Source organism: Camelina sativa, chromosome 5 (assembly GCF_030686135.1).
Source record: "Camelina sativa cultivar CO46 ecotype springtype chromosome 5, ASM3068613v1".
Taxonomy (NCBI): Eukaryota; Viridiplantae; Streptophyta; class Magnoliopsida; order Brassicales; family Brassicaceae; genus Camelina; species Camelina sativa.
This window is the reverse complement of record NC_141884.1, coordinates 3,576,089-3,594,200: the sequence shown is the minus strand read 5'-3', so window position 1 is coordinate 3,594,200 and position 18,112 is coordinate 3,576,089. Positions and strand designations below refer to the sequence as shown.

At 34.7% G+C, this 18,112-nt stretch overlaps 4 protein-coding genes, 1 non-coding gene and 1 pseudogene across 6 annotated transcripts; 5 read left to right on the top strand and 1 right to left on the bottom strand.

The window, feature by feature from the left end:
* Positions 1–68: 68 nt before the first annotated feature.
* On the top strand, positions 69–1,969 carry LOC104785286 (ABSCISIC ACID-INSENSITIVE 5-like protein 3). The gene is made up of 3 exons (XM_010510468.3): positions 69–1,502; positions 1,582–1,653; positions 1,737–1,969. Exons 1-3 carry the CDS (start codon positions 870–872, stop codon positions 1,815–1,817), a joined length of 786 nt encoding a protein of 261 aa, XP_010508770.1. The 5' UTR covers positions 69–869; the 3' UTR covers positions 1,818–1,969.
* A 323-nt stretch (positions 1,970–2,292) lies between these two features.
* Positions 2,293–4,637, top strand: LOC104785285 (pentatricopeptide repeat-containing protein At2g41080 pseudogene; annotated as a pseudogene). The gene has a single exon (XR_015556657.1). The product of XR_015556657.1 is annotated as a pentatricopeptide repeat-containing protein At2g41080 pseudogene (transcript).
* Positions 4,638–5,208: 571 nt separating this feature from the next.
* Positions 5,209–6,216, top strand: LOC104785284 (calmodulin-like protein 12). Its single transcript, XM_087513085.1, has 2 exons — positions 5,209–5,693; positions 5,806–6,216. The coding sequence occupies exons 1-2, from the start codon at positions 5,465–5,467 to the stop codon at positions 6,087–6,089; spliced, it is 513 nt and encodes a 170-aa protein (XP_087369211.1). The 5' UTR covers positions 5,209–5,464; the 3' UTR covers positions 6,090–6,216.
* Positions 6,217–10,598: 4,382 nt separating this feature from the next.
* On the top strand, positions 10,599–11,857 carry LOC104785277 (calmodulin-2). Its single transcript, XM_010510456.2, has 2 exons — positions 10,599–10,903; positions 11,244–11,857. The coding sequence occupies exons 1-2, from the start codon at positions 10,828–10,830 to the stop codon at positions 11,615–11,617; spliced, it is 450 nt and encodes a 149-aa protein (XP_010508758.1). The 5' UTR covers positions 10,599–10,827; the 3' UTR covers positions 11,618–11,857.
* On the bottom strand, positions 11,834–12,989 carry LOC104785279 (uncharacterized). Its single transcript, XR_015598290.1, has 3 exons — positions 12,459–12,989; positions 12,224–12,371; positions 11,834–12,149 (listed from the first exon to the last, which is right to left on the bottom strand). It is a non-coding gene; the product is annotated as an uncharacterized LOC104785279 (transcript).
* A 424-nt stretch (positions 12,990–13,413) lies between these two features.
* Positions 13,414–15,179, top strand: LOC104785276 (transcription factor bHLH106). The gene is made up of 2 exons (XM_010510455.3): positions 13,414–13,869; positions 14,450–15,179. Exons 1-2 carry the CDS (start codon positions 13,573–13,575, stop codon positions 14,918–14,920), a joined length of 768 nt encoding a protein of 255 aa, XP_010508757.1. The 5' UTR covers positions 13,414–13,572; the 3' UTR covers positions 14,921–15,179.
* The last annotated feature ends 2,933 nt before the right edge of the window (positions 15,180–18,112 follow it).

The window sequence follows — 18,112 nt, the reverse complement described above, 5'->3', positions numbered from 1 at the left end:
CTTCCTCCCTTTGTCCCCCTCCCCCTTTCTCCTTTTTCACCATACAACGAATCTTCTTCATTTTTTTTATAATATCAAATTTGGTTTTTATTCATAGTCCAACAACACCTTCTTGGTCTCGGTTACTTCCCCACTCTCACTTTTCATATAACAAGCGCATTTTGGGAAACTTATGTTCGAGAAAGACAAGTCTTTTTTAGAGAAAGTGATTTGCCTAAAGTGAATATATATAACGTCTTCAACATTTGTTACTTAGATGCGAATATTTGGTTTATATTCTTAGGGAATAAACGTCAGTTCTAAAGTGTTCACGAGATTAATACTTTCATATCTGGACAGAGACTTCTGTTTTTTGTTTGTTTGTGTTTATTCTACAAGAAAAAGTTGCTTTTAATTGAATAAAAAAAATCCTCAAAGGCACAGTTTAAAGTTCTCGAATGTAACAGTTTCTAAGGCAAACAAAAAAAAAAACTCTTCTCACTCTTTCTCTTTCTAATATTTCTCTCCTGTGGAGAAACTAAAGAGAGAGATAGAGAGAGAAGAGAATGTATGTTTGGTTTTATAATCTCTCTGCTTTTTGCTAAAGATTTGTCTCAGAGCCCACCACTTGGACACAGAGAACCCAAGTTCCTTTCTTACTCTTTCTCGATTTACTCCTTAATCTGCTTTTATTTCTTCCTCGAATATTATTCTTAAATTTTTGTTCCCTTCTTCAGAGTCTCCAACCTCCTCTCTTTTCTCAAGTTTAGTTATTATCTGCATTTTTGAGCACTCGTGTGCTGCATGCAATTTCCCCTGGTTGTTTTGTTGTATGTGATTGTTAGAACTTCTCATTTTCTAGGTGGTTAGATCGAACCAGGGTTGTGCAAATGGGTTCTATTAGAGGAAACATTGAAGAGCCAATCTCTCAGTCATTAACTAGGCAGAACTCTCTCTATAGCTTAAAGCTCCATGAGGTTCAAACCCATTTAGGAAGTTCAGGAAAACCACTAGGAAGCATGAACCTTGACGAACTTCTCAAGACTGTCTTGTCACCAGCAGAGGAAGAAGGGCTTGTTCGTCAGGGAAGCTTGACTTTGCCTCGAGATCTCAGTAAAAAAACAGTTGATGAGGTATGGAGAGATATCCAACTAGACAAGAATGGAAACACTACTACTACTACTGCTCATAAGCAGCCTACGCTGGGTGAAATCACACTTGAGGATTTGTTGTTGAAAGCTGGTGTAGTGACTGAGACAATAGCTCCACAAGAAAACGTTGTGAACATAGCTTCACATGGGCAATGGGTTGAGTACCATCAACCTGGACAACAACAAGGGTTTATGCCATATCCGGTTTGTGAGATGCAAGAAATAGTGATGATGGGTGGATTATCGGATACACCAAAAGCGCATGGGAGGAAAAGAGTTGCTGGAGATATTGTGGAGAAGACTGTTGAGAGGAGACAGAAGAGGATGATCAAGAACAGAGAATCTGCAGCACGTTCACGAGCTAGGAAACAGGTTTAACAACTTGAGATTGTCTTTTCAGTTTATTAATGTTTGTTAGTAAGCTGGTCTAATAAGATTAAAAAACTTGCAGGCTTATACTCATGAGTTAGAGATCAAGGTTGAAAGGTTAGAAGAAGAAAATGAAAAACTTCGGAAGCTAAAGGTAAATAAGAACATCTCTTGTTTCATCTTAATTTCGTTTACTGATTTGGTGGTGTTCTAATAAATTTGGATTATAAATGGCAGGAGGTGGAGAAGATACTACCAAGTGAACCACCGCCTGATCCTAAGTGGAAGCTCCGGCGAACAAACTCTGCTTCTCTCTGATCTTATCAGACCTCTCTTTTTGTTTCTTTCTCCTTCTTCTTTGTGTTGGTTTATATCAGACAGCTTTTGTTCTTTGTATATTCTGTAGACTTAAATCGACTTTTGAACAGTATGTCTTTAAATACTTTTTTTGAGTGTAATTTCCTTTTGCAGCTGGTTCTAACTTTTGAGTATTCAACACTTGTTCAATGTGGCTTTTATATTTTAAACATGAGACACCATTAGGAAGCAGGCAAGTCCTCAGACAAGAGTCTCTTGGTTCTTACTTCTTAGATAGAGTGACATACAACGGTAAGAATGTTTTTACCTTTAGAACAGTAGTAGAAAGGATACAAATTGATTGATGGTTGGTTAACGGGAAAGAATTACAAATACGTTTTGGGCTTTTCTCCATATAAATTATTGGGCTTTTTATTACGGCCCAACTAAACCGAGCGTTTAATTTTCCTTTCCTTCTTCGTCTTCGAGCGACTGTGAGAAACCTTCCCTGAGAATCCATTCTGCGACCTTTCAATTGTAAATGCATTGCTCAGTATCCTCTGTTGTTCGTCCACTATCATCAGATCCTGCAACAGCCATAGCCACTTTATGCTCAAAAGGGAACCTCCGAGAAGCTTTCCAGAGATTCCGACTCAACATCTTCACAAACACTTCTCTCTTCACCCCATTTATCCAATCATGCACAACGAAACAATCTCTCCCCTCTGGGAAACAGCTTCATTGTCTCCTCGTCGTCTCCGGATTCTCTTCCGACAAGTTCATATGCAATCACCTCATGAGCATGTACTCAAAGCTTAAAGATTTCCCTTCCGCCGTCGCATTGTATGGTCGTATGCCTAAGAAGAATTACATGTCATCTAACATACTTATCAATGGGTATGTGCGTGCTGGGGATTTGCTTAGTGCCCGGAAGGTGTTCGATGAAATGACTGATAGAAAGCTCACGACTTGGAATGCCATGATTGCTGGGTTGATTCAGTTTGAGTATAACGAAGAGGGTTTGAGTTTGTTTAGAGATATGCACGGATTAGGGTTTTGGCCTGATGAATACACTCTTGGTAGTGTTTTTAGTGGATCTGCTGGGTTGCGGTCAGTGTTCATTGGGCAGCAGATTCATGGCTACACGGTCAAGTATGGGCTTGAGTTGGATTTAGTTGTTAATAGTTCGTTGGCTCATATGTATATGAGAAATGGGAAATTGCAAGATGGGGAACTTGTCATTAGATCAATGCCTGTTCGTAATTTGGTTGCATGGAATACACTCATCATGGGGAACGCTCAAAACGGATGTCCTGAAACCGTGATTTATCTGTATAAGATGATGAAAATCTCAGGTTGTAGGCCTAACAAGATCACGTTTGTAACTGTGCTCAGTTCTTGTTCTGACTTGGCGATTAGAGGTCAAGGTCAGCAGATTCATGCGGAAGCTATTAAGATTGGGGCTAGCTCTGTAGTAGCTGTGGTTAGTTCATTGATCAGTATGTATTCAAAATGTGGGTGTCTTGAAGATGCAGCTAAAGCTTTCTCAGAACGTGAAGATGAAGATGAAGTGATGTGGAGCTCCATGATTTCTGCTTATGGGTTTCATGGACAAGGTGATGAGGCAATCAAGCTGTTTAATACTATGGCAGAGCAAACGCAAATTGAGGTGAACGAGGTCGCGTTTCTGAATCTGCTTTATGCCTGCAGCCATTCTGGTTTAAAAGACAAAGGGCTTGAGTTGTTTGACATGATGGTGGAAAAATACGGGTTCAAGCCGGGTTTAAAGCACTACACTTGTGTGGTGGACTTGCTTGGTCGAGCAGGCAGTTTGGATCAAGCCGAGGCAAAAATAAGGTCTATGCCAATCAAACCAGACACCATTATATGGAAAACGCTGTTATCTGCGTGTAACTTACACAAAAACACAGAAATGGCACAGAGAGTCTTTAAAGAAATTCTTCAGATTGACCCTAATGACTCCGCTTGTTACGTCCTGCTTGCAAATGTTCACGCCTCAGCTAAGAGATGGCGTGATGTCTCAGAGGTGAGAAAATTAATGAGAGATAAGAATGTGAAGAAAGAAGCTGGAATCAGCTGGTTTGAACACAAAGGTGAAGTGCATCAGTTTAAGATGGGAGATCGCTCTCAATCTAAATCCAAAGAGATCTATTCATACCTGAAAGAACTGACTCTGGAGATGAAGCTGAAGGGATACAAGCCGGATACAGAGTCAGTGTTGCATGATATGGATGAGGAGGAGAAAGAATCAGACTTGGTACAGCACAGCGAGAAACTAGCGGTTGCATTTGCGCTCATGATATTACCTGAAGGTGCACCGATTAGAATAATCAAGAACTTGCGGGTTTGCAGTGATTGCCATGTTGCCTTCAAATATATATCGATGATCAAGAACCGAAAGATCACGTTAAGAGATGGTAGTAGATTCCATCATTTCATTAACGGAAAGTGTTCTTGCAGCGATTATTGGTAGCCGGGCAGTTAAAGTATGCTATGACGCCGTGCTTCAGAGTCTTTCTGGAGTGTTAAGGACTCGGATTGGATGGGGAAAGCCATTTAGGACGAAAGCATTCAGCAACAAGGGTAAATTTTGTATATATGTTGGATCATATAGACACTGGTCACAAGACTCAGATTCTTTACATTGCGGGTAGTAGTAGCTTTGTAGTCTACCTTGCGAATCCCTCCGATCAGATTTCTTACGTAACGTTCGTTAACTTCAACAGCACCAATTTACTAAATTTGTGCTAATCAATTGTCATAAGCGTGTAGTTCCTCATTCATATTTTTATCTTAATGCAAGTTTTTGCTTTATTATAATTTGTTAAGTTTTGCATAGATAAGGACATTCGAAACACATGTGTTTTACTCCCTCCGTTCTTTAGTTGCTATTTGAGGAGAATTTTTTTGTTTTTTATATTATTGATGTATGCAACTTTTCATGCAAAACTAATTAGTTTATTTATTTGTTTTGACTATTTATATTGTACAAATTGTATTATTATTGGTCGAATCGTGTTTAGATTGATAATAAATTACATATTAGTTTAGAACTAAAAAAAACAAATAATTCTTTAATTGGTTTGCAAAAACATCAAGCATATTGAAGATGAAGTAAGAATTTATTATAAGTTACATAGTACTAGTAGTATAAGAAAACTATAACATAAAAGTAAAATCTGTAATAATTTAGACAAATGTAGCGCGATTGGTCTACTTATCCATCCAAAATTCCAAATCAAATGAACAGTTCACAGTTGATATTTCATAATTCTGTTCTTTTTTTTTTTTGGGGACCAAATTTCATAATTCTGTTCTGTTGTAAAGAATAGTCGTGATGATAACGAATTGGAACGACAAAATTCCAAATGAATGAAGACTTGACATTTGATAATTCATAATTCTATTATATTGTAAAAATAGTCGTTATTATTCCATTTAATAATAACGTTTTGGAACGACAAAATTCCAAATGACTGAAGACTTCACAGTTGATAATTCATAATTCTTCTCTATTGTAAAAAAATAGTCGTTATTATTCCATTTAATAACGAATTGGAACGACACAAAACCAATCCAACCAACGAAAAATCAAACAAGGGGGCGACTCACTCGAAAGAAAAAGCTGATATAGCCAGTCAACCGTGATGCGTTCCCTTGGTCACAACCTGACAAAAGCTGAGCTTCAAGGCATGCTCAACGAAATGGATGCAGATGGTAGCGGCACCATCGATATCCTTGAGTTCTTATACGCATTGATCGACACAGACTGTAAGGAAAAACTCAAGAAAACGATCGGAGTTTTGAGTCAGCTCACTGAAGATCAGCTTGTCGAGTGTAAGGAATTCTTCAGCTCAATAGACAAGGATGGTGACGGTATGGTTCATCATCCCTTTCCCTCTTATCGTACATGTTGGATTAGATTTGCATAGTCTTCAAAGCACTGAATCTGAAATGACTAAAACCTATCCCTGATTACTTTTTGTAGGTTTCATTACAAGAAAGGAGCTCGGTACCCTGATGCGTACCCTCGGTGAAAACCACACAGAAGCTTATCTTCAGGCCATGATCAACGAAGCAGATTTAGATGGTGACGGAACTATCGATTTCCTTGAGTTCTTGAACGTAATGGCTAGCAGCTTTGTGAATCAAGGTCAGGGCCAAGTGCAGCCTCAGATTAAAAGAGGCAGAACTGTTAGCATCTTGAAGAAAGTAGGGACCGTGATTGCCACCAGTGGCATTTACGACATCATTAAATTTGTGCTTTTTTGAAATGGCACGTCAGTAACGTTATGCCATTAATGTCTCTGTTGCTTTCTATTCACTATATTTACTGTGTGTTACCGTCTTCAATTGTACGCAACTTATTAAAAATGATTTACATCCAAACTTTGTAAAATGGTTTCATTAGTATATGTATCGTCTCTTTTTTATTAGTATATATACAGAGCCGTGGCACAAAATATAAAGGCCACAAGCCCAACAAACATTAGCACCGATTTAGTAAGTGACCCCCAAAAAATAATCAATAACTGAAGCTGAAAAGGGTTGAACTCACCATCTTAAAGGTGTTTCTGAAGTACTCTACCACTAGACTAAGAAGAATTTTTGAAAAATTTAGGGCCGAAAAAATGTATATTATTTGAGGCCACAATCACATGCTTCATCAGCCTGTACATTGGGCCAGCTCTGTATATATATCGTCTCTTTTTTATTGTTATGTTAGCATTTTGTTACTTCATTTAAAAAATGTATTTTTATATCAAAATTTTAATACAAATTTTCAAGATTCATGCAGTTTTTTTATTATCTTTTCAAACATGTAATACATTATATAATAATTTATTAATATAAATAAAAAATTTAGACATATGAATGAATATATATTCAATATTGTTTAATTGTTTTCATGTCTTTAATTGTTTTCATGTCTTTTGGTATTTGCTTGAAAAATAACATCATTTTTTCAAATGTTTTGATTAACTATACATAAAATTTGAGCAATAGCTTCTGCAATTTGAACAAAATATAAAATAAAGTCAAAATACTTAAATATACACTTTTATTGGTAATTAATGATGAAGATTTATATCAGTTTATTTTTAGTTTTGGGTATAGAATGAACTAAAGTTTCATTTAAAAATTACATGAAAAAACTATAAGCAGCTTCTTTGTTAAATGGAGAGAAAATTATCGATTAATCTTTTTTAGATTATAACTAATGAAATTTGCAAATGATATATCAAAATCATATTAATTAAACATGTATAACAATATAATTTTGAGAAATAGAGGGATATGGCTACTATCTCCTCACATACAACCAAAATCATTAATTGACACTTATCTCATTCATTGTATTTCAATTACTGTTTTTTTTTTGTTTCGAGTTACAAGTTACAACCATTAAAGTTTGCAAAACTTATTTCAAAAATCACACACTACAAATGTTATAACAACTAGATAATAACCCGCACTACCAATTGTTTTTTTTTTTGTTATTTGTTAATATTATGTTTATGTTGTATTATTCATTTACATGTTATATAATATAGTACTATATGGTGAATTTTGATTCATATTAAAATACTAATAGGTAGGCCTGGAAACTACTACCGATACCCGTATTGGACCCGTTTTTTGGTTTGTATCCGTCCCGAAAAAAGGTACCCGCAGCTTTAGGATCGAGTGAAAGATATAATAATTATATTATCCATGAATAATGATCGAGTATTGGATATTAATTTAATTTTTGAGCATCTCGTTACCCGTCTCAATACCTGTTTTATTACCCGACTCATAAATACACGTTAATATTTTGTAGAATAATGTTACCAGCGTGAGAAAATATTTATGTAAATTTGGATTTGTTTGTTACAAAATAATAGTAGAAAATTTATTAATTCTATACATTTATAAAATCATATATTTAATTTACTTAAGGTCACACTCTGATTTCGACCCGTAGTTGGTACTACTATTTTGGTTTGGTGCAATATCAAATTCGTTAATTATACATTCGATAAAGCCAAAAAAATCCAACAAAACATGTATTGACCCGTTATTTGGTATTACAAATTGATGTGATCGTGTTTAGAGATCTTAATATACCAAATTTACAAATTGAAGTTATTGGTATAACATGTTGTATATTAATTTTATAGGTGAAAATTACAATTAGGTTATGTATATTATCAATACTATACACTTAGTATTGTTTATATAGTGAATATTATTTATTATTTCCTAAGATTTATGAAACAATAAATAGAGTTTTATTATTTTGTAAACAAATCTAAACTTTTCTTTTGTTAGTTATTAGAATAATTAAAATATAATACCATTTTTGTAATATGTCACATTAGAACTGGTTAAATTTTTAACAACATAGCTTAAATAAGTATATAGATATATTTTAAAAATATAAACAATGTTGTATCTTAATTTTAATTTTAATACTCCCTCCGTTTCAAAATATAGGATGTTTTAAGCAAAACACGCAGATTAAGAAGACTTTACTTTTAATAAGTTCAACCAATCAGAAACAATACTGCACAATATAAACTACTAAACTAATCTAAAAGTTGCATTGAAATTTGAAAACATCTTATATTATGAAACAACAAACTTCTCTAAAACATCCTATATTTTGAAACGGAGGGAGTATATATTTGTTATTATTAAATGATTTAGATATGTAAATATTTAATCTTAATTTTATAAATAAATTTAAGTTTTATAATTTTCTAAAGAGTTTGTTATTGTTTCCTAAGATTTTTGAAACAATAAATAGAATCTGTTTAATTATTTTATTACATAATTTTATTATTATTTTATTAAATAATTTCAAAATTGTTTTATTAATAATTTCTTGTTATCTAATAAATTACTATTTTTTTGGATAATCATTTTCAGGTTACAACAAATTAATATTAAAATTCTGTTTTTATATTTTGTATTAAAATACGTGATATTTTGTGTAATATTTTACATGGAGTAGGGTTATTTGTTTAAAGGGTTGCTTAAATAAGTATATAGATATGTTTTTGTGAGGTCGAGGGTATATTAACTAATCTATTACGAATTACAACCATTATAATTTACAATCTTTTGGTCAATATGTGTTTAAATAGAAAGATTATGTTCTGTTTCAAACTTTGACCAAGAAAAATACCTCTTTACGATGAAGAACTTACCCCTTTATACATTACAAGACCATATCTACTTGCAAACCTAATATATGATCCTGTAATAAGTTCCTAATATATATGATTCACATGGACTAATATTTAATCAAATATAAGGACTCGTCTCATGAACAAATGACATGCCTCGCGCCAACCTAGTTACCCTGCAACATTGAAACACACGTCTTCAATATTCGATAACCCAAGTGTTTTGAGCAAAACAAAGAAGCTCTTTCGCCTAATTGGATTACACAATGTGCGGAAAATAATTGCCTGTTCAATCTCAAAAAATAATTGGATTAGATGTCATTAGGTATGGACCTATTGAAAACATAGAAATTCTATACTTGGAAAGAGATGGTAGTAGATTCCATCATTTCAGTAATGGAAAGTGTTCTTGCGCCGATTATAGGTAAATTGGGCATGATGTGAGGAAACCACTTTAAGTATGCAATGACTCTGTGTTTCTGAAACCTTTTTGGAGTTTTTAAGCACACGGATTGGATCGGGAAGCCATTAAGGACGAAAGTATTCAGCAACAGGGGTAAACTTGTATACCTTTTTGGCTCCTACTTTTGAGCTATGGACACACACTGGTTTGAAGTCACAGGACTCGGATTCTTTGCATTGCGGATATTAGCTTTGTCTTTGATATACGGTACCTTGAGATTGTCCCTGGCTATGTTGTTCTTAAGTTGGGCACAGAAAGTGGTTTGCCGTCAACTTCACTTACTTAAGCCGTGGCTCCAACAAAACATCTGGATTCATCACATTTCCGGGAGCAGAGAGCTGTTCTCTTGCAAGGTAGAAACTTCTGTAATGTTTTGAAGTGTTATATTTTCTGCAACTGGTTAGGCTTTCCTACTGTCTTGCAATTTAGCAGAATGCACTTTAGCTGCCACATTATTGTGCTTGTCTTCAAGTTCTGTTCTCCACCTGGTTTAATTATCTGAAATGTCACTACACATGTTTCTTTTAGAGAATATTTATGCATCCTTCTTTTGCTTTTTTTTTTCTCCTACAGTGAAGATTCTAAGAAGATGGGCAGTAACAGTTTAGTCACTGCAGAGTTAGAGACAACCAAAGACACGGATTTTCTGAGAAACTGTCAGGTTTGGCTGATTCCTAGACCTTTTCCACATGCGATCCCTTCAGAATTCATAAGTAATGTTATTTAAGCTTATGAATTCCTTATGAATGTGAAGGCATTGTAGTAGTAGCCACGACCAATAACAAATGCAGAATTGAGAGACCAATAATAGTATAGTTTAGACGACAAATGTGCGATAGCTCCACTTACCCATGACCCATCTCCAAGCAAAGAGGTTCATGATTGATAATATTCCACTATAAATAAATGTTTCTTAGCAAAAAAATAAAAGAAGAAAAAGACAGCATTTATGAGGAAAAAAATAACGAAATTGAACAAGGAAACCAACAAAACAAACAACGAAAAAAGATTAATCAAAGGAGGCGACTCACTGTTAAAGGAAGGACCCCAGCGAGAAAGCTGACATGGCAAAGTCAACGATCCGCGTAGAAACCGCGTGAACGTGTGATCCATCATCTCATCTCTCTTCCTCCTCTTGTGTTTGTCAACCTGGCGCTTAAATTTTAAACTCAAATTAATGGCACTCTCGTAATTAAACCCCAAAACCAAGGGTGTAAAAGACATTTCGTAACAATTCCGGTAAATAAAACGCCTCAAGTCCGCGTTTGTAGCACTAAAAATTGTCTCTCACAAACTCTTCGTTTTTCCCCTTTTTTTTTTTTTTTTTTTTGTTCTTCTCTCTCATCACAAAAAGAAAAGAAAAAAAAAAACAATGGCGGATCAGCTCACTGACGATCAGATCTCCGAGTTCAAGGAAGCCTTCAGCTTATTCGACAAGGATGGTGATGGTATGTTTCAATCCCCCCCCCCCCTTTTGATCGTACATGCTGGATCTTATTCGAATACTTCTGAATTTAGCTTCTGATCTGTATCGATATGGTGACGGATCCATTTTTTTAGTTTTTTTTTTTTTGTATCCTAATCTAATTGAATTCGAGATCTTACTATGCCTAAGATTAGCGTTGGCAGATGCAAGGATCCGTGTATTCCCTTGTTTCTATAAGCGATTTGCGATTCTTCATATCCTGTGTTTTATGTTAGCTTGGAGAAATCTGAATCGGTTCTGTGGTGTTATTTGGCCAGTTTTGATTGAATTGTTTAATTAACTTTTTTTTTTTGTTTGTGTAGGTTGCATTACCACAAAGGAGCTAGGTACCGTGATGCGATCCCTGGGTCAAAACCCAACGGAAGCTGAGCTTCAAGACATGATCAACGAAGTAGATGCTGATGGTAACGGTACCATTGATTTCCCTGAGTTTTTGAACCTTATGGCTAGGAAAATGAAAGACACTGACTCTGAGGAAGAACTCAAGGAAGCTTTCAGAGTCTTTGACAAAGACCAAAACGGTTTCATCTCTGCTGCTGAGTTAAGACATGTCATGACTAACCTCGGCGAGAAGTTAACTGATGAAGAGGTTGATGAGATGATTAAGGAAGCTGATGTTGATGGTGATGGTCAGATCAACTACGAGGAGTTCGTTAAGGTTATGATGGCCAAGTGAAGTGAGGTTGAAACAAAAACAACTACCTCGTTATGTAATTTTATTAAGAATGTTTCTCATCGCTTTGTTCTCTAAATTTCATTCATGGCTGGTTTTTTTTGGTGGTTCCCCTTTATGGTTGTTTTCGTTTTGTTGAACGGCTCGTTTACGTTTAATTGTTGTTTCTATGTTATTTGATATAGGTGCAGAACCTGATTCTTGAAAAGAAAAAAACAGTAATGAGATCTTCTTCTTCTTTTATTTTATCTTTGAATTGTTGAATGCAAATCAGATTCTATATTGATCAGAATCTCTGCTCATCTGTAAAGATCAAGAAGATGTTTATCGGTAGCGGTTAGTGTAGGGAGCTTAACCCGTGTTGGCTCAGATGAGGAGCTTGAAGGAGAGAAGAGTATTGAAGTTGTTTCAGACATCCCATTGTTGAAATCAACCAAAGTCTCTAAGCTGTATATTCTCTGTCCAGCTGCATAACCACCCAAGAGTTGATAAGATCTGTCTGATTGATCCATCGTCAAACACATATCTTCTGAACCTATTCAAAATTCATTGATCAAAATCAATTTTGATTTCTTGAGTATCACAAAGCTAAAAGGACCAAAAACTTACAGGCAGCGAGTTCGAGTTGAGTTTGATAAACGAATTCAAGAACGGCTGAGACATCTCGCTCGAATTCGTGAAACGGTCCGTCTTCGAAATTCATCTTCCTTAGCTTACAGACTCCTTCTCCTAACTCCATCATGGCTCCTTTATGGTTCTTGAAAATTCAAGAAAACGCTCCTTTTATAATTTAACACAAAACAATGAAAAACGAACGATAGATTGAGAAAGAGAGGAGACTTACGCTGTTGAAAAGATGGTGAAAGCCAACAGCACATTGAAGAATCCCATGGATTAAGGTACGAGTTGGCTCCTCAGCTTGAATCCAAAGAGCCTCGAGGGCGTCGTGACTTTTGTAATAATCTCTCTTGTTGAAGAGCGTTACTGCTTCCTCAAAGCTCCAATCTTCTTCCTTCTCCTCATCACTACCTTCTTCATCTTCTCCGGCGTAATCGTTGTACCTGACGATTGATCGTCGGCTGAAACGAACGCGTATGGAGCTAAATTTTGTTGTGGAGATTGGACTTGTTGAAGCAGTAAAAGAGAGTGGAGACGAAGGAATCGTGGAGATGAAGGAAGAAGATGGAGGTAACGTGAACGCTGAAGGAACCTGGAAATGTTTCGGAGAAACAGCCATTATCAAAGTCAAAATTCGAGGAGGAGCTCTGTTGCATGGTTCTCTGCTTCCGCCAGTTTTGTGGTCACCGTTTTACCAATACTTTGAATTTGGGCCACTCTTGGGTCTTTATTTTGGGTTTATAATTAAGCCCATATATTTTTTTGCATTGCTTATCACATTTGTTACTCAAGATTTTTTGAAGTTATTACTAGATAGTCTAGATTGTATCTATCTAGTTAAACGTTTGTGATAGTTAATTAAATTTAATACCCCTATTACAAATCATTACAAATTACAATACATGTTTTGAACTTTTGATCTTAACTTTAATATCTGAGAAACGACTAGTGGTAAAAAACATCATTACAAAAATTCAGAATTTTTTCTTTTAAATTTTCGAAATTGAGTCCCAAAATTCCGAATGTATTTTCAGTTCAATTGATAGATCATAGAACTATTGAGAATGATGATGGTGCCAAAGACAATGACCTAATCAAGGACCCTTCCCAAAAATTCCAAACTCTATAGCAACTTTTTCCCCACCAATATATACATGAAAACAAAACAAAGAATTTAACATATATATTTAATAATAATTAAATATTGATCTACACTATCTCTACCCTCTCTCATTTCACGTATATATAATCCATCTTTTAGGACAGAACCCACCGAAAGCTCCACAAACCCCCATTAACTAACAAAAAAACAAAAGAAGGCGGCGCAACTCATTAGAAAAATGCAACCAGAGAGCTCAGATCAGATGCTGTATTCCTTTCTCGCCGGAAACGAAATCGGCGGCGGAGGAGGGTACTGCGTCTCCGGCGATTACATGACGACTATGCAGAGCTTATGCGGGTCTTCGTCGTCGACGTCATCTTATTACCCACTTGCGATCTCTGGCATCGGAGAAACGATGGCTCAAGACAGAGCTCTCGCTGCTTTGAGGAATCACAAAGAAGCTGAGCGAAGGAGAAGAGAGAGGATCAATTCTCATCTCAACAAGCTTCGTAACGTACTCTCTTGTAATTCTAAGGTAATATAAACTTTATTTAATTTACATATTGTCTATGAATACTCTTTTCATATGCCGTATATATATATATATATCCCCATACATATACGTATATCTTATCAATTTTAAGAGAAGATTTTAAAAATGGGTATTAGGGTTTTGCTTATCTTCTCCAACCTAAAGTTTACATCGTCTTTATATTTTTTTCCTATGTTCCAATCGAATACTAGACATTATTCATGTTAGCTAGTTATAACCACTTAGTTGACTCTAACTATTCTTACTAAAAACACTCATAATTATCAAAGATGATCCATAATTTTCTGCATATATAATTCTAAAGATTGATGTTTATTTGATTTGAATATTCAAAAATTGCAAGTATTGAGAACATTTAATAGATGAAGAATAATAAAAGCTTCATGGCCTTTTGGTGAAGCTCGTTGGGATAGGAATTACTTTTGGGGAAAGTTTTCAAGCTTTTTCTGTTGATTTGATTTGATATGAACCTAAAATTTTCAACTTCTTGATCCTAAACTTATAAAAAAGGCTAGTCTAAAGATCCAAACTTTTCATTCTAATTTCGTGTTTCTATTTTCAGACCGATAAAGCCACACTACTTGCCAAAGTGGTTCAACGAGTCAAAGAGCTTAAACAGCAAACCCTAGAGATCTCCGACTCCGATCAAACGCTATTGCCATCAGAGACTGACGAGATCAGCGTTCTACATTTTGGAGACTATTCAAACGACGGTCATATAATTTTCAAAGCCTCTCTATGTTGTGACGATAGGTCAGATCTCTTGCCGGACCTCATGGAGATACTTAAATCACTTAACATGAAGACTCTCCGAGCTGAAATGGTAACTCTTGGTGGTCGGACAAGGAGTGTTCTTGTCGTAGCTGCTGACAAAGAGATGCACGGTGTCGAGTCAGTGCATTTCCTGCAAAACGCTCTTAAGTCGCTGCTTGAGCGGTCAAGCAAGTCGTTGATGGAACGTAGTTCAGGTGGTGGTGGAGGAGGAGAACGGTCAAAACGGCGTCGTGCGCTGGATCACATCATAATGGTGTGAAATGATGAGATTTGAGTACACGAAAAAGTCTATAATTGATTAATATATATAGGGTATGATCATAATTAACTTCGTTATAATTACCAAAGCCTTTTTTTATTCCTCTTTTTTATATATGTTCTAGTATGTTTTAAGTTATAAGTCTCGTGGGAGTGCATGTAAGCAAATGTTGTAAGTAGGTTAATTTGGTGTGTTCTTTTTCTTTTCTTTTTCAAGAAAAAGAAAAAGATAATATATATAAAGAATATTTTTCATGTTATATATCTCTATATTATATTATAGTATATTATATTTTGGTTATTGGTGTGAGGACTAGGGTTTTGAGATTGTGGGAATATTTGTCGTCGATGCAGAAGAATCTAAGTAACAGATGTGATTGGTGAAGTCCAAAAGAAACTAGACTTCGATATATATATACACTATATATGTGAATGTATATGTGTATATGGTAAAGAGAGGTCTATGTTTGTACGCTGTGAGTTTCAAAGCGACCCTTATGTCACCTTTGTCGCCAAATGAATCCAACCTCTCCCCTCTCTTTCGTTGTTCATGTCTTTCTAAATGTGTACATTTGACCACATTTTTCAGACCAAAGAATATAAGCAGTGCGTGTTTTTTTGCTAACTTATATTGATCGATATATACATACATATATATATAATACTGCTTATTTAAATAAATCCATGTGATTGTGACGAACTGTTTTACTTTTAGTTGAGATTTGTTAAGTATTAGCGAAATGTCTAGTGTACGACTTTTTCGGATCATATGGAAAAAGCGAGCATATATGCTTAACACACAAAAGAAATCTTTAAACGTATTTTCGAATGAAAACTCTCCGAAAATTACATTGTCTAAGCAGCGTATTTAATTATTTAGAGAAGAATATACGTATGAGAAAAGTGGGAGTAAATAGTGTATATATCCTTTAACATGAAAAATTTGTATTTTTTAATAACATAGGTGGAGAAATAGATGGTGTGTCAAATAAAGTAAATTAACAGCATGATCAAAAAAAGTAATACTACTGATCATTACGTACCAAGGAGTGAAATCACTAAGATTAAGTGACATGTTAACCATTAAAACGAGAAACATTAGGAAATTGTTAAAATATATGAATGAAAGTTTGTTAAAATTTGATTTGGATGAACAACCTCAATAATGTACACACGTACGCTAGACAATAAACTATCATAACACAAAAAAAATTCGTACGTGAGATTGTAGAAGCTATTGTATCAAAAAAACAAAAAAAAACATGTTAGGATATGCGAAGTTCATCGATGACGCTGACGTGACACAAAGAGTAAAGGTTAGTTTTAGGTCGACACACTTCATATATTCGAAAAAAGTGTGGCTATATATATATATATATAAAGAAGGTAAGAGTTTGATGATAGGATTAGCCACAAATATTCGAAATTCTTTTGTTTACTTGTTTTCGGTTAGCCGAGTTTATTCGTTGGAACGTGTACAAGTTTTATACTCAACTGAATTTTGGTTATAAAGCTTTTTGTCACTAAGAATATGTTAGGGTTGTCAACAATGGAATTGTGCAAGTCTCGAGTCATTTTGATTGAGAAAAGTTTGTAACCATCACTTATATACTTATATAATGGAAGTGTTTTGAAGTTTAGTGTTATCAAGTATCTCTGGTTTCTTCAATACATATTGTCCTTTTGTTATAGAAAATGGGATATAGGAAAAAAAAAATAACGCAATAATATAACCAAATAGTGAATTGGAGTATATGAAGAAGAAGGATGAGAATGTGGGATTAAAGGGAAGAGGAAGCGTGAGAAAAGGAGACTGACAAAAGGAAGTAAAATTGATGGGCCATTGGCTCTATGAGACAAAAAGGACCGACTCTTCTCATCACTCTCCTTTTCCCCTTTCTCTCTTTTTCTAATTATTGTTTCTCTATAAACTTTGGAGTATTCAATAAAATACTAAACATTGAAGAAAACTAAGAGAAGGAGAAGAAAGAAAATTAAAGAAAAAAGGTGGAGAAAGTTTGTCCATGGAGCGTGATGGTTTTGGGGCAGCTGGTGTCCCCTCTATACTCAACCTCTCGACCAAAAAGTATATCTTATAGAAATATTTATAGCTTTTGCACTATTTATTATAATTAAAGTTATATTTGTATTCAACTCAAAATATAATAGAAAAGCTTCATTGTTTAATTAAAATTCCTTTTGAAGTTTATGGGTAGTGTGGCAAAAGCAATCATTAACATCACACGTTAGTGTCTCATCGTGTGAACATGTGAGTCCCCCTTTCTTATCTCACCACACAATTTTGACCATCTTATTTCCTTTTTGAATATCACTACATATTGTATTTTCTTTGTGTTTTACTACTTGCATTTCACAAACAAGCAAAGTTATCATATTATATGTCAAATAGGTCTTTTGTTTTCATGTGTTCTTATTGTCTCTCTTGGTCAAGTGTTCTTGTTTACCTACACAGACAAATGTAGGAACCTTTTCACTTACTTCGGGGTTTTACCGGAAATTTAGAAAACCTAAAATACCGCGAGGCAGAAACATCAATATGATAATTGATTAGTGTAGTCCGTTTTACTATACTATTGCTTTGCTATTAACAAGATATTTTACTCAATTTTTTAAAGGGTTTTTAAATCAGTGTCTTTTTGTCATTGTCAGAACTTATATTCATTTTATTGAACCAACTTTTAAAAAAATATTTATTTTGTTTTAAGTCAATAGTCTCATCAACCAAAAACTACGAACTTATATAAAGTCTCAACATTTGAAAAAAAAAAAAAATCATATACAAAAACCATTGGTGATATACTAACTATTATATCTATACAAAGGTCACAATATTTCAAATGTTATTTGGTACCCACATATATATAAATATATATATATAAGACTTATTTATATATGGGACTATACTGACTAGTTTATCTTGAGTCCACAATTTGTTTTTATGTTCTTCTCCAAAACTTTTGATAACTTAAAATATAGGATACTGTAAGATAGTATTACTCTTGAGACCATCGCTAAGAAACACTTTTGTGAAGTTTGGGTCACTTTAAAACCTTTTGGTGCTATGTGCAAATAAAACGATCAAACTCTTAGATGTAGAGAAGAATCGAGGATCACAAGCCCATCAAAGGACACAGAAGAGGGGTCCAAATTGAGATTGGTACCAAGTTGGTTT

Excerpts from the sequence above, each read along its gene's own strand:
- LOC104785286 (XM_010510468.3), top strand. The coding sequence starts at position 870 with ATGGGTTCTATTAGAGGAAACATTGAAGAGCCAATCTCTCAGTCATTA. Across the intron at positions 1,503-1,581 it reads GTTCACGAGCTAGGAAACAG|GCTTATACTCATGAGTTAGA; the intron begins GTTTAACAACTT and ends AAAAACTTGCAG. Across the intron at positions 1,654-1,736 it reads AAAAACTTCGGAAGCTAAAG|GAGGTGGAGAAGATACTACC; the intron begins GTAAATAAGAAC and ends TATAAATGGCAG.
- LOC104785284 (XM_087513085.1), top strand. The coding sequence starts at position 5,465 with ATGCGTTCCCTTGGTCACAACCTGACAAAAGCTGAGCTTCAAGGCATG. Across the intron at positions 5,694-5,805 it reads AATAGACAAGGATGGTGACG|GTTTCATTACAAGAAAGGAG; the intron begins GTATGGTTCATC and ends TACTTTTTGTAG.
- LOC104785277 (XM_010510456.2), top strand. The coding sequence starts at position 10,828 with ATGGCGGATCAGCTCACTGACGATCAGATCTCCGAGTTCAAGGAAGCC. Across the intron at positions 10,904-11,243 it reads ATTCGACAAGGATGGTGATG|GTTGCATTACCACAAAGGAG; the intron begins GTATGTTTCAAT and ends TTGTTTGTGTAG.
- LOC104785276 (XM_010510455.3), top strand. The coding sequence starts at position 13,573 with ATGCAACCAGAGAGCTCAGATCAGATGCTGTATTCCTTTCTCGCCGGA. Across the intron at positions 13,870-14,449 it reads TACTCTCTTGTAATTCTAAG|ACCGATAAAGCCACACTACT; the intron begins GTAATATAAACT and ends TTCTATTTTCAG.